The sequence below is a fragment of the Echinops telfairi genome, unplaced genomic scaffold (assembly GCF_000313985.2).
Source record: "Echinops telfairi isolate 266 unplaced genomic scaffold, ASM31398v2 ScPeMD7_5592;HRSCAF=6446, whole genome shotgun sequence".
Classification (NCBI taxonomy): domain Eukaryota; kingdom Metazoa; phylum Chordata; class Mammalia; order Afrosoricida; family Tenrecidae; genus Echinops; species Echinops telfairi.
This window is the reverse complement of record NW_022109491.1, coordinates 9,828,638-9,851,344: the sequence shown is the minus strand read 5'-3', so window position 1 is coordinate 9,851,344 and position 22,707 is coordinate 9,828,638. Positions and strand designations below refer to the sequence as shown.

Here is a 22,707-nt window from a genome sequence, read left to right as displayed (position 1 = left end):
AAAAAAAAAAGAAACAGAAAGCAGTTGGAAATTTTCCAAAGTTAAGGGGAATGCCTGTGGAAGTCGAAGTTAGGGAAATCTGACCCAAATCTCTTCACACACCAATGGTTCAAGGTGGTTGGACCAGCAGGTCACAGCTAAGTGCGAACTGGCCACGTTTCATTTTGTCCACTGAACTCTGGGTGTTATTGTTGGTTTTGGGCCGAGTGCCGCCTTTTCAAAGCTTTTGTGTGGCACGTAGAGCCAGCTCCTTGGTTCCGGCATCCACGGGGCTCCTGGGAGCCCAGAACTGGGCCCAAACTGAGTACACTTTTCCATAGATGAGGTTGGGCGGGGACTCCGCGTGGAGCCAGGGAGCCGAGTGCTGAGTAACGTAAAGACAGCGTTTCGCAAGGCGCCACGCTCCTCCACGGGGATGAAGCGCTGCAGACATGAAGTCAGACAGGCAGCCCGTTTGTCTCCACTCTCTTCCTCTTCCTTCACAGCGCGTGTTCGTGTGGGACTTGGACGAAACCATCATCATCTTCCACTCCTTACTCACGGGGACCTTCGCGTCCAGATACGGGAAGGTAAGGCTCGCCTCTGTCTTGCTTTGTGTGTCTTGGATCCTCCCCAGTGCCCATCTGTCCAGCCAGTCTGCCTTGAGAACGGTGGGGGCAGCCAGTGAGGCAGCTTCCGCGATGGAAGCTTCTCCCTTGGGTCAGCCTGGGCTTGGAGACTCCTGTGGCATGTCCCTTAGATGTGAGAACATGTAAGTAGTTCCCCGTGTAAGTGTCTCCAAGTGCCTCTTCTTCCCACACGTGGAGCAAGGCTTCACCACCTCCCAGGTCAGACGGGAGGCCATTGTCACCCTGCTCAGGGGTCTCAAAGACACGATGGCCAGCCACAGTCGTCTGCCCTTGAAGGGAGGTAAAGTGCTTCGCTTCCTCCCAGTTGTGTTTCCGTGTGGATCGGGCAGATGCACTTAATTTTCCTTCCGTTCCCCTCACCACCACCCCACTCCCGGAGACCACGGGGAGACGTTGAACGTAAAGACGGCTTGGCAAATGCTTGATCAGCACAGAGGATTCTGGGCACGTGCTCTTGGCCCGCTGGGCGGGAGTGAGTGGAAGAACTGGTGAAGCGTCCTCAATACTGCAGACATGAGCCCGACACCCTTAATAAGGCAAACGCCGTGCAAGCATGCGTCTCAGGGCCTCAACCCACGAGTGCCGTGTGCCTGCCCTGTGGGCTTCTCCCCCAACCACATCGCAGGATGGTCTGAACCTCCTGCCCTCTCTTTCTGGGAAGAGCCCTGTAGGTAGAGAAGCTGGGCCCTTGGGGTAGTGTCCCCTACCCGGGAGCAAGGTGGGTGACCTCGTGCCGGCTGCTTCCACACATACGTAGGAGCCCACAGACCCCTCGGTGACTGGAAAACATTCTTGTTTCTGGGCAGAGAGCACAAACCTGACTTGACTTCACCGCATGGCTTTTCCAGCTGTTCATGGGCGTTTTGTTTGGGTTTGGTGTTTTTCATTTTATGGGGCAATAACAAGCTGGCTGTGTAATTAGCGAGATGGATTTATTGTCTGCCATTCTGTTGTCAAGAATATAGAAATAGTGTTGGTGGCGCAGAAATCTTGGGCCGAGGAGGAATATCGTTAATATGTCTAGCAGTGCCCATGGGAAGGCCAACAGGGCATTTTGGAGTGTACACAGCTTGGGCGAGGCTGCTGGAGCTGGCAGCCTGTGCAGAAGGCTCACAGCCCAGAGGAGCTGAGCCAGTGAGGTGCCCACCGGGCCTGGGTGTCTGATGGTTCTCCTAAGCTACCCGGGGGACGGATATCACCTCCGTAAGGAGCATCCCTTCTGCTTGCATTAGCAGCTCCGCCGCCCTGAGATTCTGTAGCTCCATCCAACCACTCACTGTTTGTGCACCGTGCTGCCAGGATCTCATCCCCACCCCTTGAACCAAACCGTGAGCTCCCCCGTGAACGAGGCTCACGTGCCCAGAGGACAGCGTAGAATGGCCCCCGTGGGTTCCTGAGCCTGGAAATCTTAGCAGGTGTAGAAAGCCTCACCCCTCTCCCATGGAGCGTCTGGTGGTTTCGAAAGGCTGACCTGGCTGGGGGCTGGGGGCTGGCAGCCCAGCGCGTAACCCACTCGTGAGACCTCGACTCGGGCACAGTGAGAGAAAGGTCCCTAACAGCCTTCCCCGTGTAAACGACACCTCTTCCCCTAACCGTATTTTTCATTTATACCGTGGGTTTGCACTGATCCTCTGTCTCCCTTCTAGACTGCAGATGCCACGAGGGCAGGGCCCGGGGCCGGGAGTGGTGTTTATGGGACAATAACTAGCTGTGGGCACGAAGGGCCAGGACAGCCCCCTGGAGAGCCAGCAGCATGCGGGCAGGGGTCTCGTCTGGATTTGGTCTTCCTTGCTTTGTTCCTCCTCCCTCCATCCCCGCTCAGGCAGGTCAAGTCACTGTGAGAGGAAGGAGGGAGAACGAAGCTCAAAACAGAGGCTTCCTCACTGGTGCCCACTGCCAAATTCGGCCTACAGACATTTTTTTGGTTGGGCTCCAGGGTATTTGAAAAAAAGAAAGTGAATTTGTCACCAGCATTAAGAAAACAAACAAACAAAAGAGGACATCACATAGACCCAAACGATCCGATTTCCCGCTCTTCTGGAAAACAGGGAGTCTGGCAAGCCTGGGCCCACAGGTGGCAGCAGTCACCAGGAAGTGGGCAGCGAGGGCACTTGATAAAGGGGGCGCTAGCTCCCCAGCCCATGCCAACCCTGACCTGGCCTGCTGGGTCCATTTGCATGACGCCCCTGACCCTCTTGGCTCTGGGTTCCACCGCTCACCCTCGAATTACAGACCCAAAGGGGTCTGAACGGAAAGGGCCGAGGAGACCATTGGCCTCCATCATGCATATGGAAGGAGCCCAGATGGCACGGTGGTGAATTCCTGACTGCTAACTGAAAGGACGGTGGTTTGAACCCACGAGCCACTCTGCAGAAGAAAGAAGTCTCTCTCTCTCTCAGTAGAGATGACGGCCGGGGAACCCTGTGGGAGAGTTCTGCTCTGCCCCGCAGGGTCGCAGTGAGCCGGGACTGACTGACGGCAGTGGGTGTGGCTTTCTGGGTGAATGACTGAGAGTAGGATGGTACCGGAGAAGGGCTAGCAATCCGTAGCACCGAGCGCTGTGTAGGACCGGAAGAGCTGGGAGAGAGAAACGCCAAGGAGAAAGGAAACCGCCCACCTGCAGGACCACTGTGGGTCCGACGCTCCCAAGAGTCCAGCTGCTGTCCGCTTGGCATTCCGACGGGGGGCTGGTTCTAGAGGAGCAGGCGTAGGCACCCATTTTCACAGACAGCCTGACTGAGATGCAAGGAGGCTGTGTCGCGTACGTGTTCGTGCAGAACCCAAACACGGGGCTCTGGGTCCTGCCCCACAGCTCTCTCCAAATGTCTGCTGAAGATGACCACTAATCGGTTATGCGAAGATGTGGGACTCTCAGTTTGACGCCACAGGGATTGGAGGGAGCATCATAATACAAAAACCCAGAGATAGCTGGGTTTCAGGTCTGGCTGGCTCCAGGAGCTGCAGCAGTATTCTCAGAGCTTGGTGCGTCCGCAGCCCCCTGCAGGGGCGCTACGAGTCGGAATCAACTGATGGCACCGAGTCCTCCACAGACTTTCTCCCACCCAGGACTCCCACCTGAAGAAGGGCGCTTTCTCTTCCCCAGATTCCAGCATGACTTGTAGGCTTGAATCTCGTGGGCCCTAACTAGGTCACATGCCCATCGATACACTCATCTCTGAGGCTCTGATTGGCCGGTCTAGATGAAGGAGCCACTCCAAGCATGTTGGGGATGAAAGATCAAGTCAACTCCATCCCAGCCCAACGGACTGAGTGGGGAGGCACCCCAAGTGGTGCTTCCAGGAAGGGTGAGGCCGCTGGGCATCCAGTGACAGGGCTCCAAAGGCTAATCCCCCTTCACATCCACGCCAGTGACCACCGTCTCTGTTGGTGGCCATTCTCTGGAGCACCATTCAGAAAGGACAAGTCCCCTCTGAATCCGAGGGGAACTTGCTATTGACCTACGGAACTGAGACCAGCAGAGGGTGTATGGTGAAGGTGTGATTCGAAAAGGGGTGTTTGGATTTTAAAACAGAAACCCCGGGCTCTCTTCCTACCCAATCAGGGGATGTGCCACCCGGGGTTGTCACCACCGCCCTGCTTCCCTTCTGCCTCTGGCAGCTCACTGCATCATGTGCATCCATTGGACATCCCCAGAGCGGGAGCAGACACTGCCAGCAGTTTCTGCCTCTTTCCTCACTCCAAGCCTGTCTTTCCCCTCCTCCATCCCTGTACTGGGCTCGGGCAGTGCAAGCTGGTCAGAAAGCTTCATCTGTGGCCAGGGAGGCTGTCTAAGGAGATTAGACAGTAGTCCTCCGTGGTCTCCATGAACTGGCCCCGGCTCTCTCTTTTCACCCTGCCTTCCAGGCAGCTCAGTGCCAACCTGGAGCTCGGCTCTAGCGCCCTTAAAAAAATAAAAAGTTAGTTTTCTTGATCTATAAGGATTCCTGGTGGTGCAGGGGTTTACAAATTGGGTGCCTGACTGCAAGGTCAGTGGTTCAAGCCTGCCAGCTGATCAGGGGAAGAAACCCTCACAGGCAATGCTCCCGTCCTGGAGAGATGCTCTGAGTTGGCACTGACTCAATGGCAGTGGGTGTCGTGGGGATAAAATTCACATGCTGTAAATGTACCCTTTTAAACGAGGCAACCCAGGAGGGGGGGTGGGGCTAATATATGCCTAGAGTTGTGTCGCCATTAAAAGGAACGTGTTACCATCGGGTCGATTCTGCTGGGTGCTGGTAAGGGAACGGACATCCTTTCATAAATTCCCTGCCCTGGGCTATGGGAAGGCTGGCTCAGACCAAGAGAGCAAAACCTTCAACAGTTGAAAGGCCGGAAGATCCTCTTGGTTTCCCAGGAAGCACCGGGAACACCATCGCTCCAGGCTGTTCACAGGGTGACATCAGAGTGCAGGGCGACAACAGGCTGATATCTGGAAGCAAGGTGGGCTTAACCCAAGGTGGGGCTTCCTGGAGATGGGGTATTCTGAAAAATTCTGCCAAATCTGAAGACGTAGAGGCTGCCCCCAGATGTTTGGGACCTGGTTTCCAGGACATTTAGGCGGGGCCCCCAGAGGGCCCCGGAATGTCCTCACTGAGAATACCTGGGTGGACATGATAATGGATCCTTACGATGGATCATCTTGGGGAAGTAAGCAGTCTTTTTTTTCATGGGAGGGGGTGGTGTGATCCCAAAGGCCCACTTAGAACTACCTGCCAGAGTTTGGAATCACACTAGGTGGGGGTAGGTAGGGGGGTGACCTGGGAGCCTATGTCACAGTCCACGCAGAGGGCAGTGGGCCCGACGTGGCTGGTGGGACCAGTTGTCTCGCCTCCACATATCCCACATTCCACCAGGGCGCTGGTGCGGCCGAGCCACAAATGCCGACGTCTCTGGGGACTCAGGAGGCCCCTCACATGAGGGAAGCAGCTGCAAGGGCCCCAGCTCAATCAGGACACAACCCCTGTCCACCCAGTGTGTGTGTGACTCAGGGGCGCCCTTTCTGAGGGCACCCACCCGCCACTCCAGAGAGCTGCTCTTTGAAGCTACAGGTCTTGCGTTGCCAGACCTTCCCATTTTCCAGAAGAAGCCGGGCACCCAGATTTTGACGTAAAACCTCCAGCTTTGAAAAGACTGCCACTGAATTCAGAACACAAAGGAACACCAGGAGGCCATACAGCACCTGCTTCAGGCCCAGGGGATCAGTCTGAGGCTTCAGGCTCAAGGCCTGAGCAGAGACTGGCCCTTTAAGGCAATGGCATGGAAGGATGCCTGGGAGGAGATTCTGCTCAGAAAGGCCTCAAGGGCCACCTGACCCTGTCACCCTGCCCAGAGCTGAGCCACCTGTTTGTTCCCAAGCCAGGTCCCCCACTGCGAATGTGTCCCTGGCCCTCACCCGGCCCCTACTGAGGGCCCAGCTCTATGGGGCCCAGGACCAGGCTGGCACTCGAATCTTAAGGCCGGACAGCTGCTGACAGGCCCTGACTCATCACAGGCGATGACAGGTGTTCCCCAGAGGGGCAGAGTCCCTTGTATCTCATTTCTGCTGAGCTTGCAATCCCAGGCCCTGGAGACACCCTGCCCTGAGCCATTTGTTTTTTCAACAAATATTTGTCAGGTGCCAGGCACTGTGCTGGTCCCAGGGGTAAAATTGTGAACAAATTCCGCCCTTCCCCACTCCTGGGCGGAGACTGACACGGGCCTTTCTGCCTCCTGTACTGACCCCTGTTTATGGGACAGCGTAGAACTGCCCTGGAAGGTCTCCCGCGGTCTCTTTATGACTGTACACCTGCTGGTTTGCAGCGCTGCACTTAACCATTGTGATAGCTGTCTCTTGGTTGGAGGAGTGTGGGCTTCACTGGCCCTCCTCTAGCAGAGACTAGACAGTCAGGAGAGCGTGTAGGGAAGTGTGTCTGACCACACACATGTGGCATCAACCCTGATCTGCCCTTCTGTGTGACTTGCTGCACTTAGCACCGCGTTCCCAAGCTTCATCCATGTTGCCCTCCATTTCTCTCTCTGGCTGAGTAATCCTTGAGTGTACTGCTGTCCACGTTTGGCGCGCCCATTCATCTGCTGATGGACGCTTGGATCGGGCCGGCCTGCTGGCTGATCAGCACTACTGGGAGCATCGGTGCACACGTTATCTGTTTGTGTTCCTGCTTCCAGTCTTCAGAGTATGTGAGGGGGCTGCCAAAAGTTCATGAGAAAATTCCATTGTCTTTTCACCCAATTTTTCCATGAACTTTTGGAAGTCCCCTCCTCTAGCTGAGACTGGAATTGCTGAGTCAAAGGATAACTTATAAGGACCCCCATAGGATAGGGGCTCTCAGCTGCCGCCGGAAGGTTTGGGGATTTCCAGCGTGCTATAGTTGGAACTCCTGCGTGCTTGGTAAAGGAGCGGGTGGATGGGAAGAAGAGGAAGACCCTCTGCCAGAGATTCATGGACGGATGCAGGAGCCGCAACAACAGCCACAACTGTGAGGACGACACAGGAGCAGGCAGTGTTTGCTTTCATGGCGCAGAGAGCCGCCAGGTGTGGGAGCCAGCTCACCTAACGACATCACGCTCCCTGGGACACGGATTCAGTCGTGCACGTTCACTTTGGGGTGGGGTGTGCTCTGCTTCCTCTTAAACTCTTGTTAAACACCTACCACACACACCACAATGCGCTTGACCCTGGAGGCCCAGTTGGCAGTGTCTCCTCGGGGCCTCCGACCACCATGCATCTTGGTGAGTGGCCTCGCCATGCGTTGGTGGTGCCGTGGCCCGGGCCTTGGAAGGACACTCATGACATCAGGGCAGTTCCCAGCCTGGGACTTCTCCTGCAAATGCAGCTCTGCACCCTCCACTGTCTCCTCAGGAGAGACCCGTCATCTTGGGGACCAACCAGCAGCACCACTGAGCTCTGGAAACCCCACACTGACGGGGACCACGTTGTGGCGGGCGGGGTTCTCAGGTAAAGGAGCCCCGGCGACGCTGTGGTTAGAGCGCTCTCCTGTGGGAGAAAGACATGGCCGTCTGCAAGGATGCCAGCCTTGGAAACCCTGGGAGCAGTTCGACTCTGACCCACAGCGTCACCGGGCGTGGCCATCGACTCCATGGCAGTGGGCTGGGTTGAGTGGGCTGTGTCTTCCAGGGGAGCGGCAACGGGGCAGGTGAGTGTTTCTGGCCTGTCACCTTTCATGAATATCCTCCTCACATTCGTTGTTCCGAATGGTTTGTTTGCTTGCTGGTGGGGTTGGGGGCAGAGGGAGGTGTGTTTGAGCAAACCTCACAGGGGGTCCGTTGGGCTGGTGAGGAAGACCCGGGCCAGCTTGACGCCCTGAACCATCGCACGCAGTCCGCACAGCCCCTCACAGAGGGCCAGGCAGAAAGATGCTGCCCTGAGCCCATTGGACAGATTCAAACCATGCGGCTCACCAGGCTTACGTCCCATGTCAGCGGAGGGCGGCCTCCTAACCTTCTCAAGGTGTTCGCTTCCCTGCTAATGGCTCTGCACCACCAAGCAAGCCCTTGTTATACAACTAACCAAAGAGTGGACTGCTCAAACTCACCCAGTGGCCCTACAGGAGAAAAGCCCTGTTAATCTGCTTCTATAAAACCACAGCCCAGAAAGCCCCACGGGACAGTTCTGCTCAGAGTCGGAATTGGTTCCGGGGCGCCCACCACCACCCCCAATCACAGCCAAGTGATAGGCTTCACCGTAACAGAGTTGCCAGGCTTTATTTCTGTGCTGTGCTTACTTGAGGATGGAGGACCCTGGCATGGCCGTCAGTGAATGACCAGCATTGCATTTCCATTATAACCACCCTGTGGGTGCCCACGAAGAGCCCTCGTGGCGTAGCAGCTATGAGTTGTACTGAGAACACAAAGTAGTTTGAAACCACCAGCCGCTCCTCAGGAGAATGAGGAGGCTTTCTACTCCCATAGAGAGTTCCCGTCTCGGAAACCCACGGGGGCGGCTCTGCCCTGCCCTGTCGGATCACGAGGAGTCAGATGGGCCCGATGGGAGTGAGTCTCAGTTTTGTTTGAGTCGGTGCCCCGCTGTTAGCCCTGTACAACAGTGAACTACAGTAAGCCCCGTGTTTTGCCACCAAGCGCGTTCTGACCTGGCTGCCCTGTGCCCCGTGGGGCTTTCAGTGGGTGGTTTCTCAGAAGGCACCACCTTTGGCTTAGCAGCCAAGTGCATTCACCATGAGTGCCACCTGGCGCCCATACCACTCCCTGCCCTTGTAGGCACGGATGACTTCCGGGGCAAGTACCTGAGACCTCAGGCTTAACACTCTGAGGTGTGTTGTAGACAGTCTCCCAGAGGGCTGGAGTGCCCACACCAATGACCTGCTCAGACCCAGCCTCGAGAGATGTCCTCCCCACCCTCTCTACACCCCGAGTTCCTGGCTACATCTTCGAGTAAACAGCCCATGTTAGATTTCTAAGTCTTTTGCTGCAAAAACCGAAGCAAAATGTTCACAATTCTTCACAAGCTCTTATGCTTCTTGGAAGATACTGAACTGCCCAATGGTCAGAGCTCTGCTTCAATGCTTGATACCCCCATGTGATCCCAGGACCGCCCATTGACCTCCCCCAGAAGCTTGGGCCCACGCCCACCCACAATTTGGATTCCGAATCTGCATTTTCCCTAGGGACCCAAGAACTCGCTGTCATCAACTCCTAGGACTGCCCTGTGGGTTTTCTAGACTGTCGCTCTTTCAGAGTAGAAAGCCTCTTTCTCATGCAAACGGACGGCCGGTTTTGAACTGCTAACCTTTCAGTCCAACGCGTACCCCACTGTGCCACGAGGGCACATTTGCTTGAGGCCCAGCCGGACCCTTCACACACTGTCATCTGTGGAGCCAAGTGCCGAGCTCGGGTTCACCTGGGGTTGCTGCCCACGTGAAGCTGGCCTGCCAGCCTGCCTGCCTCTGTGTGTGTCTAGAGCAGTGGTTCTCATCCTTCCTAATGCCGAGACCCTTTAATGCAGTTCCTCACATGATGGTGACCCCTTATGTGGGTGGACCCGCCTGGAGACAGATAGTGACCCTGTATGTGTGCGTATCTGTATCTGGAGACGGATAGAGGAGCCGTGTCCTGGTTCCTAAGACCATCAGAAATATGGTCTTAGGCGACCCCAGTGTAAGGATCGTTCAACCCTCAAAGGGGTCTCCACCCCCAGGTTGAGAACCGCTGGTCTAGCAGGTCCATGGTGGAGCAAGCTGGGCTGGATCTTACCACCCCCACAGCAGCTGGCCACCCCGAATAGCCCTTCTTACCCACCCTTCCTCAGTGGGCTCAGATTCCAGAATCCCGTACCTCGAGACGCGCCATTGGGGTTCAGTCCGATCCCATCGGCGATGCCTGGCTTGGCCTGTCCTTTCCTGCTCGACAGGCCAAGGAGAAATGAAACAGAAAACAACCCGCACAAAAAACGTTTTCTGGGCGAGCAGAGAAAGACTATTTGTAGACGTCGCTAAGGTTCAGATCACAAGTGCCCTCCCCGGAGGGCCGTTAGTTAATCCCGGGACCGAGGGGTCTTGCCAGGCCCCTCTCCCCACTTCCGCCGGGAGCCACACGTCGCCCTAATTCGCATCGGCTGCGCGGGCCACTCCAGCTTTCCGCCCTTGGACAAACACAAGCCAAAGTGCTTACGGACATCTGTTTATTTTATTTCTTTAATGAGAAAACCGTCCCGGGTCTCAGCTGTGTTTATTTACCTTTTGTTAGTCATGTGCGCTAAGCACCTTGGGACTTGGAAGGCCTGGGCCCTGCCCGGCCTCCCGCTCCCAGCCGAGAGCCAGCCCTGCCCAAGGAGAACAGAGTCTTGCAACTCCATAAAATAGATTTTCAAAATAAATAGTGCCTAATTCCCTCGGCCGAGGTGGATTAAGTCAAGATGAATACAATTTGGAAAGGATTTTCTGAGGAAGTCGAGATATTTTTTTCCTCCTCCACTGGGGGTTGACCAGTGTATTGAATTTTTTTTTTTTTAAACTCTAGCCCCTTGGCCAGTGCAGGCCTTCGGTCCATGCAGCTAATAGAACCAGGATGGCTTTGCTGGAGCGTCTGGGCCAATAATTATTTTCTTTGCCGGACTCCGACAGGGGGACGGGCGGCTCCAGCAGGCATCGCACTTCGCCCCCGAAGCGTGAGAAGCACACATCTGGGCTTGTCATTTTTTCCGGGGGCGACGGGGAAGCGTTTGGAGAGATTTTTGTGGAGGTGAATGACAGCATTCCAGGGGTGGTGGTGGTGGGCAGGAGGGGGCGAAGCACACCCCCCTTTTTGAGATGTAATTGCACTGGATCGTGCTACCCTGAGCCGGTGGCCCTTGGTGCCAAGGCCTACACTTATATTTCAGAGCATTAAAGGATTACTTCCAACCTGAAAATGTGTTTTCGAGGTGGCTCTGGGCTGTCAGGAAGGTGTTCATTAGCAGAGGCTGCTGCGCCTGGGCGCGCTGTGCTCTCTGGGCCGTGGCAACGGGCCACTTCCTCGTCGCATCCCTCCACTTGGGGTTGAGTTTTCAGGGCTCGTCAAAGACTCCGGATGACTCCTGTGGTCCGTCCACACCCTTCACAAAGGCGGACTGCTTCTCCGGCTGCTGCCCGCTACCACCTTGTCCTCCCTGTTCCTACCCCGCCTTTCAACGGGCGCCGAAGGGCATCTGACAATCCACAAAAAGGGCGATTGAAATTTCCCATGCAAAACCCGCAACAAATTGTCAGTTAGAGTGAGAAGCCCTTTTGTCCCCTGTAAATCATGGGGTTGCTTTGCTCACAATGCTGAGTGGTGAAAAAGTAATCCCCCGGCCCCTATGAACCTCAATAATAGGGCCAATTTTCCTTAACTAGCAGGTTGAGAACTCCCCACCTGGATTTTTTTTTTACGGTACTTATTTCCCAACAATAGAGTTAGTTCCTGAGCTCGCCTAAAGTTTGCTGGGGTGGGGGTGGGGGGTGGGATCCTGTGAGCCTTTGGAGAGATGGGTGTCAACTGGATGGCAGGAAGGTGTCAATGCCGCCGCTGCCCCTGCTGCCACCACCATTGTCGTTTGAGTTGACTTTGATGAGGAAATGGGACATTCCCCCTCACCTACTACGCCCACCTCCCACACTTCCTCGGAATTCTTGAACTTGCAGGCCCCTCTGAGGGCAGAGGGAGGAAGCTCAGAGGCAAGTCTCCCAAAGGAGCCTGGAGGTGTTTGGAGTCGCTGCATTTCCTGAGAGCACTCAGTTCAAGTTCACGCTGTGCTCATCACAGTGTGCCACTTCAGACTGGAAGCCTGCTGCCGTTTGTCTAGGGGGGTGGGGGGAGGTCTCAGTTGATTCACCGGTAAAACTGAAATCACAGTACCTGGCCCACCAGCCTGATACACTCACAGCTACTGCGTGGATTGAGACTCATAGTGACCCCGTAGGACGGAGGAGACCTGCCCCTGTGGGTTTCCAACAGGATGGTAACTCTTTACCAGAGGAGGAAGCCTCGTCTTTCCCCCGAAAAGGCGTTGCTGGTTTTGTCGTCATTATCCGCAGGTTTGTGTTTTATTTTTTAATGCCTTCCTCTGGGTTTGGTGTCGGGATGACATGGCCCCATAAACGAGCCGAGGCGTGTGTCTGGGGGGAATCCGTGTTCCCGTTGCCGGCGGTCGTGAACTTGGGAGAAGTCTCCAGCAAAACCATCTGGTCCTGGACCTTGCTTCTCCCGGAGGTTTTCTTGGCAATGAATCAAGAGTCATAGCTGCTTCGTCTTACGGGTGTTTGGGTAGCTCGTGGTTTGGGGGAGTTGTTCCCTTGTTAGAAGCTTGTGGGTAGGGTTCAAAAAGGAGGTGTTTACTTTTACAGTGGCTTTTACTTTGTAGCACACGCCCCAAACCCAGAAGCCTTCAACACAGGGACTCAGAATTTTTTTTTAAAAGGAAGCCTTCTCCTCTGGATGCCGCTGGGCTGACCCATGGCATGGGCTGTCTCCGTGGTCCTCCAGACAAGCCAGCAAGGTGGACGTGATCAGATGGTCCCCGTTCTGCCAAGAAGGATGCTGATGCCCCAGCCAGGACCATCCCGCTGCTAAGTGGGAGCGAAAGGATCAGAACTCAGGACTGGGGACGCCAGCGGAGTCTAAAGGTCTCTTAAACATCCCTCTGCCTCTAGGGAGCTCTCCCGGGTGCCCCTGCTGTGTCTCTGCTTAAGCACCCTGTTCTTGTTCAAGTGCAGCATTATCACCAAATCACTCTCACCTCCTTACTTGTCCATCTCCCTGACTCTACTGTTGAGCTTCTTGAGGACAGGCGCTGTGACCATGTCCTGGGGACAGTGGGAGGATGGAGTTGCTGTTCGGTCGATTCTGGTTCCTGGTGACCGGGTATGTGTGACCGTGGAACTGTGTGCCATTGGCCTTCAGCAAGTTGATCACCCGGCCTTTCTTCCTACGTGCCTGTGGATAGACTTAAGGCTCGAACGCCTTGGTTAATAGCCAAGCAGGTTGATCATTTGCACCACTCCTGGACTCCAACCTTGTCTTCATGCTCTCTCTACCCATGCATCCAGGATCCCTGCAGGCGTGCTGGGTTATGCATTGGGCTGCAAGCTACAAAGTCAATAGTTCAAAACCACTAGCCGCTCAGCAGGAGAAAGATGAGGCTTTCTACTCCTGTAGAGATTTACAGCCTCAAAAGCCCACAGAGGCAGTTCTTCTCCGCCCTATGGGGTCACAGTGAGTCAGAGTCAACTATGGCCGTGAGCTTGGTTTGATTTTTTTTTAATACCCTACATTCTAGCACAAGACATTCTTTGGGCCCCATAAGTAGTTCTCAAATTAATTTTCATTCAGTAATTAGCAAACACTCAACTCAAGCTGACTTAAACAGACAAGCAGGGGACGTATAACCCAGGCATCCAGGGGAGTTTGCCTTCAGGCATGGCTGGATCCAGGAACTCCAACAATGTCAACAGAAGGCAGTCTTTCTCCATCTCTCTGCTCTGCCTTCTCCTGGGCTGGCTTTATCCTTTTCATTTCTGTTGGCAAAGATAACCCCAGGGGGGCCCAGACAGACAGCCTGCAGCGTGGTGACCCCAGTGGGAAGTGGGTCCCCAGTACCATCTTCACATTTTCCAACGGGAAGCTTTCCGTGGTCTGTCTGATGACTAGAACGGTGTTCACCCTGGAGTTGGGAGGCGGCTGGATCTCCCCACTGTGAACCACATGGTGGGAGTGGTAAAAGCCTGATTCCTCAAAAAGCATTCAGAACGGTGTTATCAGAAGGAGATAGATGACCCCTGGGCAGGCAAAACCAGTAGGTGCCCATTCCAACCTGTACAGTGTAGGCCGTGTGGGGCCAGGAGCCACCACGTACTTCCCGAGCACGCCAAAGGGGCTCAGGAACCATTTGACATGGAAGGGTTACCTCCTGGCCCAGGGACGAGGGTCTGTGCGCTTGGATGCGACCCTCTGAGATCTGTCCCTTTACCTCTGTCCTCATCTCCCGGTACTCCCCTCCCTCCTCTCCCCCACATACACTGGCCACCTCAGTGGTCCCCTAGCCTGCCAGGCATACGCCACCTCAGGGCCTTTGCACACTCTGTGCACAGGATGCTCTTCCTCCAGACAACCGCATGGCTTCCTCCCTCCTCTGCTGCAGATCTGTTAACGGCCACCTTTTCAGCAGGGACCTCGCTGGCACCTGAAAGTTCCCAGTCTCTTCTTTGCTGTATTTTCCCTCCAGCTTCACCTCCTGCCGGGCATGCTAACGTCCACAACGTGCAGTGCCTGGCTTTAGGGCTCGGGGCCCCACTTACACGTTGCTCTGTGGCAGTGGTTCTCAACCTTCCTCGTGCCGCGACCCTTTCACGTCGTTCCTCACTGTCATTTTGCTACTGTTATGAATCGGGCGACCCCTGTGAAAGGGTCGTTTGACCCTCAAAGGGGTTGCGACCCCCAAGTTGAGAACCGCTGCTCTATGGGGATGGTGCTCAGTGGGTGGGGGGGGCTGTGTTGTGCTCAGCATGTGCAGCCCTGCCACCAACTTGATGCTGTGAACCGTATCTTTATTTATACAGTCATTCATTCATGTGTCATTGTGATACATTCATTTGTGACTATTTTGCTGAACCCACGCCCCCAGTATCTTAGAGAGATCACCCTGGTCCACTGCCATTGGGCGGATGCCCACGCATAGTGGCCCTTCGCGTGGTTTCTGAGTCTGTAAATCATTGCGGGAGCAGGCAGCCTCCTCTTTCTCCCTCAAAGCAGCTGGTGGGTTTGAACCACCAACCTGAAGGAGAGCAGCCCGGTCCCACCAGGGCTGCTTGTAGTTAGCACAAGTCAATACTTGCTGAATGCACTCCTTCAGCCCTCAGCCATGCTCCACCTGGACCTCTAAGCTGTAGGCATGAGGGAAGGGGGAGCCTATGCCTTATGGGGAGCCCATACCCTCAAGACTGGGAGAAGCCCCAGGCCACAGAGATGCTTCTCCTTCTTGGCCCCTCCTTAGGTGCTAGGGACTCCAGGTGACAATATGTCACCAAATAAGAGCAGATGGCATATGCTGTTCAGCGAGTTGTGTGTTCTGTCTGTAGTGGGGCTCGCAGGATGTTTGTCACTGTCCCGGCACACGACAGGCTATCCCAGCACTGAAGAGCATTTAGCATCTCTACAGGCCGAAGTCACACGAGCCCCTGGCCCCTGCCAAACGTCCTTGCGTCCCGGGTCCTCAGTGAAAAGAAGCCTTTGGGCTGAGACATGATGGTGACCCAGGCCGCCCGGCCTCGCCTCTGGAGCTGAGAAGCACCAGAAGAACAGGTGTGGTGACCTCAGCTCAGTCACAAACCTGCTACTTAATAGGTGTGGGATCCCCTGCGTTCCCGGGCCTGTCTGTAAAATGGGTACACTGGGTTTGTGGTTGGGCAAGATGAGGCAAGATTGTGAAGGCAGCCCTGATCATCCTTCTTGCGTGTAATTCCGATTTCCTCGTTCTCCCCGCTTGTTGCAATAGCAGCCACACTTGCCCCGAGTGTTTCTAGAGAGCATTCTGTGAGCCAGTACCCCGAAGTGTGTCTAGTATGCATGTGGAAAACGGCCTTTAAACAAGACACTGACAGCGGCCTCGTTTAAAGTGTGGCATCCATAGAAGCATGTTGTTGACCATGTGCCAACATGCGCTCTTGAGAAACTGCACGGAGCTGTGACCACTGATGATGAGATGAAGCAACAGAGTGGGGACCAGGCAGTCCTATTCTGTGGGCATCCGTATGCACTTGCTGCGTGGCTCCATTCTAAGCCCAGTGACCTGAGAAGCAGGCATTTTACCTGGAGCAGCGCCACCAATTGACTATCTCCAAGTTAGAGGAAGAAATGGAGCTTTTTATCAGAAGGCGAACACCAGCAAGGGGAGCAACAGTAGAACAGGCTGTCTTTATAATAGCCTCTTTGAAATCAGGACAGTTTGGAAATTACAATCTGGGGGGTCGTGTGTGGGTGTTTTTGCATTAACTCAGGTTTCAGGGTAACCACGGGAAACAACTGTTGACCGTGAATGAGTCAAGAGAGCAACGAGGTTCTTGCAAGTCTCAGGATAGCCCTGTTGACTAACGAGCTAGCAGGACCCAGCTCTTCATCACTAACAGTCAGGTAAATAAGGGAAGACCCCAGCCTGAGCTGGCCTCTCCAGGTGAAATCCGCATCCCACCGGTGGGTCTTTAGAAATGTCTAAAGATGTCAAAGAGGCTGCTTTAAATACCATAGGCTAACTTCATTTGGTTAAGAGGTAGTTTTCTAACTACATTTAGTAAAAATAACTTAGGGTACAGCCCTTATTATAAGAGTGGGCCCCATCACCTCTCTGGTCTCCCATGACATCATATGTCCTAGGCAGTGGCTCTCCTGAGGGTGGTCCTCTCCTGGTGACCTTCAAACTTGCCCAGGATCCCAGGAACCTCTAGCCTTCTTGCACACCAGGCCTGCCAGCCGCCCTGCTCCAAGCTCACAGCTCCATGTCTGTATGCAGTCGTCTTCGCCTCTCACTTTACGTCCAAGCCAGACGCTCTCAGAGCCCGTGAATGGTGGTGAAGTGATTCTGAGGAGGGGAGCAGTGGGGTCTGCACCGCATGAAGAGTGGCGCCCACATCGCCCACAACCCGCGGAAAAACGGTTGAATTGGCAGATGTTTTGTTCAGTGTGCTGTTACCATAATAAAAATAAAACCTGTTGGGGGGAGGGGGCGGGGGGTGTGAAGGAAGTTTCGATCACAGGCTCTGCTGAGGGGAAATCTAGAAGGCTGGAGAGTTGCGTGAACCCTCAGAAAGCACAGGGGCCGGGCCGGCATCTTTGTTCCTCCGGGTCCAGCCGAGATTCTCCCTCTTGCCGTCGGCGTGGCCGTGGGGCGATGACACGGGTCTCTGGGCGCCGTCCTTGGGCACCAGCAGATCCTGCTGCGGAGCTGAGAAGCTCTGTCCTGGTGCGGTGGCGTTCTAAACCCTGCCCAAACAGGCCAAGTGCGACCGTCAGTTTTCTACTTCACGGTTTCAGCATGTGACTCGACCCTGTTTCTCTTTCCCCTTCTCTGCACAGCCATCATTTTCTAGTCTTCTCCAAAAAAAAAAAAAAATCTGGTGTTTTTTTTAACAACAAGCTTGTCTGTTTTCCAGGAGTTTCCAAGTAATTAAACCCAATTAAAACCATTAAATTCTTTTAATGACAACTTTATTATTAAAAGCCAACCACAAGGAGGAGACTTCAGGGCCAAGCTCGGCATTGTGTTAATCCGTCCCTGACCTCTGGCTGACACCACCCCGAGATAAGTCCCCCAGAATAGGGAGGCTGATTTAACGAACAGCTTTAATTAATACTTCTCTTCCTGGTGGCAGACTCATTATTTGTTCAGCCTGTAAACAGCTCCTTGGCAGGGAGTGTTTAAAGGCTCGGCTGGTTCGGTGGTGTGATGGCTTTGATTGGTTTTGTGTGCTTGTGTGTTTTTTACCTTGGGGGGTAGTGGGGGGCGTTCCAGAATAGGTTTCAGAAGCGCCCCATCCTGCCGTCTGGAACGTCAGGGTGACTGACGGACAAGAAAAGCAGTGTGAGCTGGGCGTCCAGAGTCACCCAGTCGGCCCGGACGTCAGAGCTTGCAAGCCCAGACAGGGTCCCCACCGAGACACGACCTGGCTCACTGGCAGTCGGGGTGCTGAGTTGAGGAGGACCGAGTCTGGGATCCCAAAGCACCAAGCCAAGCCCCTAACTCAGAGTCTCCCTCTGACCGCCCACCCAGGAGGCAGCGGCTGCAGAGATCCAGGGAGATTCTGCCCGTGAAGGAGAACTCAGTGGACCAACGGTTATGAGCTCAGCTGCGAACCAGAAGGCTGGCAGTTCAAACCCACTCAGCTGGCTGTCTATTCCAGTAAAGCCTGCAGCCAGGAAACTTCTATGGGGTTGTCCACTCTGCCACATGGGGTCCCTATCAGTCGGGACCGACCTGATGGTTCCCAACAAGAGCAAGGAGCTTTGAGTAGAGCTTACCACTAGCCAGACACTGGTCTGGAGTGCCTTGCATCTATCTATCCGCTCGTTTAAGTGCTCAGCTGCCAACTGCCACGTCGGAGGTTCTAGCCCACCTGCCGCTCTGTGGGAGGAAAATGTGACAGTCTGCCTTTGACACTGGGTCGGTTCAACAGCAATGAGCTTGGTTTGGTTTTTTGTTTTTTTTTTGCTCTCGCCCTTTTCCATGAGGAAGGGGCGAAGGTGGTCCAGGGGGTACAGAAGAGGAAACAGACTCAGAGAGGGTATAAAAAACTTGCCCAGAGTCACCCACCTTCTACAGGTAAGTGTCGGAGCCTGGGCATGCAGCCAGGTTGACTGGCTCCAGAGCCCCCGTGTGCTGCAAACGGTTGACATGCTTGGGTGCTGACCAAAAGGTTGGAGGTTCTAGCCCACCCAGAGATGTCAAACGATGTCCTTCTGAGAAAGCAGTCATTAAAAACCCTGTGGACCACAGGTCTTCCGTGACCCACATGGGGTCAAGAGCAACTGTTTCCTCTTGTGAGTCTGGCTTGTGTCTTTTGAGACAGGAAGCTGGCACCCTCCACGCAGCTGGTGGGGAGACTTGGATCTGTTTTGTCCATCCTCTAGGGGGAAAGCTGGTGTCAGGAAGAAAGTGGTGGGGGGCGTCACGTGCTGTACAGTCGCCTCTAACTCATAGCGAGGACCCTCTATGACAGAGCCAGGCACTGCCTGGTCCTGCGCCATCTGCACAATGATGGCTCAGTGTGAGCCTGCCGTTGCAGCCACGGTCTCAATCCATCTCATCGGGGGCCTTGTTCCCTGACCTTCTACTTGACCAAGCATAAGGTCCCTCTCCAGGGACTGGTCTCTCCGGACAACATGTCCAAAGTCCATGAGAGGAAATCCCACCGCCATCCTTGTCCCTGAGGAGCATTCTGGCTGTCCAGCTCCCAAGACAGGTGTGTGTGTTCTTTTGGCAGTCCAGGGCACTTCCGGGTTTCTTCGGCAGCACCATCGTGCATTCCAGTGCACCGGTGCATCTGCGGCCTTCCAGACGCGGTGTCCAGTTCTCACACGCGACTTTCACGATGACTAAGACTGTCCGCCCAATACTTACAGCCCTAAAGACTGAGCTTTGGGATTCTGTTGACATTATTTCGAACATTGGTTCTCAACAAGGGGTGCCTATGTCCATCCCCTCCCCAGCCGCAGCAGACTTTTAACTAGAGATATTGGGGTGTTCATGCTGGGAGTGGATGGGTACTATTGGCATCTAGTGGATAAAAACCGGGGATGCGGTTAAGCATCTCAGAACACACAGGGCAGCAACAAAGGAGAGCCTACTTCAAATGTCTATGGTGCCAAGGCTGGGAGCTCTTGAATTAGGATGCTCATTGTCTCGTGTTTGAGGAATTTTATATGCACGCACAGAGCATCGTGAATACCTTTGGACCCGTTATTGTCTCTAGAAAAGAAAAAATATATTAGTGAATAAATACATTGAGTAGATTTGACCGTTAACCATGCCGCCAGAAGTTTTTCAGAAACACTCCAGAGAGAGCTAGCATTTCTCACCTAACCTTCAGTTGATGGTGCCTCTGAGCGGATTTTCAACTCATCGTGACCCCCCTGCACATGAGCACGGCCCCATCAGGTCCAGGCTGCCATCTGCACGGAAGCAGGTTGCTAGGGCTTTCTGTGGTGGCGCTGTGGAGTGACTTAGGACCAACAAAGCTTCCGTTCGCCCCAAGCATGAAACCAGGGCATGGGCCCCAGGGCTCCTTATGAACTTGCTGGAGGCCAGACTCCCGGACAGCCCTCTCCACTGTGAACCAGCTTTCCTGAAGAACAGACGTCAGGAAGACCCAGAAGCCAGATGAATTCATCTCATCCAAGCAGCTTCATTTGGAGCACGATTTCGAGGTCCAGGGACCTCCTTGAAGCCGCCAAAACTCCTCTGGGGGAGGTTGGCTGTGTTCTGAGATGCAAGTTCAGCAGTCAAACAAAAAGAACCCTGGGGGTGGGGGTGAAGACCGCCCCTGGCTAAACGCCGTTTGGGGCAAAGCAGACTGCCCCATAGGAAGCAGGTCACCAAGCCTATGGAGTCTCTGGGTGGGTTCAAACCACCCACCTTTGCAGTTAGTAGTCGAGTGCCTAACTCTTTGCCTGTGAACAGCAGTGCAGGAAGGCCAGGCCTGGGATCGGGTTGAATCTAACACTAGTTTGTTCTCATTAACTGCTGTCAAGTCAGGCCCAAAGTCCTGGTGACCCCACACCCAATGGAAGGAAATGCTGCTGGGTCCTGTGCCCCCTCCCCATTGATTAGGGAGTGGCTAACGGTGCTGTGATCCCCAGGGTTTTCATTGGCCCATTTTCAAACATAGATCACCAGGCCTTTCTTCCCTCCCACCCAGAAGCTCAATGCCCAGAACAAAACTGATAGCACTTGGGAGCAGCCTGTCCTTTGGCTGCTGTAAATCCTAGATTTGATTCCGATTTCTCCCAGAAAATTAGTCAGTCAGGTCACATCTTAAAGAGCCCTCGGAGGCTCAAACGATGCCCGAAAGTTGCTTATCAAAGCCAGCCTCCCCACAATACAACGCACCTGTTTCCAAACAGCAGAACACACATCAGCTCAACAATGTGTACGTGGAATCTGTTCTTCGAGTTGGTCACTCGCCCGTTCTGACGGCCGTGATGGCGTCCTGAGATGTTTTGGAAGAAAGGCGAGCCAGAAAGAAAGGGCTCTGGGTCCTCAGCACCCGCTGAGCTGAGCTGATTCCCAAGCCCGGCCCAGGGACCTGGTTCCAGCAGATTGACCCAGGCTTCCACAGACTGGTCTAGGGGCAGTTGAGAGGAGAGGGGCTTACCCACTTACCTTGACTTTACCACGTCGAGCCCCAGTAAAGGCGTGAACCCGCAGAGGCAGTAAAGAGAAGACCTTGACCATCCCACCCCCAACACACTAGGTCATCAAGTCCTTGCCAGCTCATGGCGACCCTACAGGACAGACAACTGCCCCTGCGGGCTCCGAGTCTGTCATAAGTCTGCACAGCAGGAGGAAGCCTTGGCTGTTGCTGGCTAACTGCTGGCCTTGCTATTGATGGCCTGACGCGTTCCCATTACACCCCCAGGCTTCTAGGATAAGTGACAGCCTCTGGGGCCGTCCTTCTCTGTCCTGTAGGGTCACTGTGCATCTGAATGGACTCGGTAGCATACAACTACATCAACAGTTTCAAATTGGACATCCCCCTGCCCTCCCCACCAAAAAATTGAGCGTAATATGCTTTTAGCATCATTTCGGCAATGAAACGTTTTATATGATTAGTTCTTGCAGAAACCCCTTCAGTGACCAAATGGTTAAAGATTTGGGGTACTTGAATCAGAATCATCTTTGGTCTGAATCATCTCGGCCACAGTCTAGCAGGGTGACCTTGGGCAAGTCACTTAACCACTTCTAGTCTTCTCCGCATGAGAGGGAAAAACTATAATGAGACAGAAATACAGCAAGGTCCACAGCGTTCACACGCTCTCAGGTATCCATTGAACAAAGGCTTGCTGAGCAGCTGCTGCCTCTCAGGCTGTCCCCGTCCCAGGGGCCCAGCAGTGGACAAGTCTGGTGAGGTGGTGGCCCCTGAGAGCTTCCCTGTGCCTGGGGGGATGTGTCAAAACCTAAGTAACTGAGGCCGGTTCTGAAGCTGCAGAATGCTATGTAAAATTGTAACCGGGAACGAGGATGTGAAGGAGCACTGGTTGGGCACTGGGCAGCTCACCTCAAGGTCTGCAGTTCAAAGCCTCCAGCCGCTCTGAGGAGGGGAAAGATGTGGCGGTCTCAAACCCTCTGACCTTCAGGGTCCCTGTGAGTCTCCCTTCTACTCTGGCTTATAGGGTGTCCCTGCGAATCTAATGGGATATGCAGGAAGTTGCAGCTTGGCCTCTGGGCAGTTTCAGATGGGATGGACAGGTGTTTGGGTTTCCTGGAGTAACATCTGGACCCCCGAGGGCCAGATTCAGGGGGTCAAGCGAACCTTGCTCTCTCTCAGAAGGCTCTAGCACAATGAAAATAATGTTCTGGTGGGGGCCACCACCACATGAGGAACTGTACGAAAGGGTGGCGGCATGAGGAAGGTTGAGAAGCGCTGCAGTCTAGGAGAAAATATGGTCTGGTCTGTTCCGGACTGTGCTGGCCCCCAGCACACATCACAGCAGTCGCTGCCTCTGGCTGTCCTAGGTCTTCCCTCTGTCTGTCTCTCTCTTCTGTCTTTAGAAGCCACTTATCAGACTTGAGCTCCAGCCCCAACACGGCCTCTTACAAGCTGAAGGACCTTGAACTAGAAACATAGTCGCAGTCACAGTGCTGATGATCTCAGTCATAGTTGGTGCTATGCTCCCAGATAGTCAGCATTGCAAGGTTCTAAGTTCTTGTTGAGCACCGGACGTCTATTTTTGGACCCACTGTGAGCCCCACGCAGAGTAGAATGACCCCACAGGGTTTTCCAGGCTGTCGTCTTGATGGGAGCAGATCACCAGGTCTCCCATGGCCCCGCTGGGTGGGTGTGAACCTCCCACCTTGGCCACTGTGCTGCCAGGACCCTTT

General features: G+C 54.4%; 1 protein-coding gene across 3 annotated transcripts in view; it reads left to right on the top strand.

Moving 5' to 3' along the window:
* EYA2 (EYA transcriptional coactivator and phosphatase 2) overlaps positions 1–22,707 on the top strand; it is a 164,538-nt gene that overhangs the window by 96,162 nt on the left and 45,669 nt on the right. For all 3 annotated transcript variants that reach the window (XM_045295312.1, XM_045295311.1, XM_004698039.4), the window contains one exon: positions 486–569. In XM_045295312.1, the coding sequence (XP_045151247.1) occupies positions 486–569 (84 nt within the window). The remainder of the gene's footprint in view (positions 1–485; positions 570–22,707) is intronic.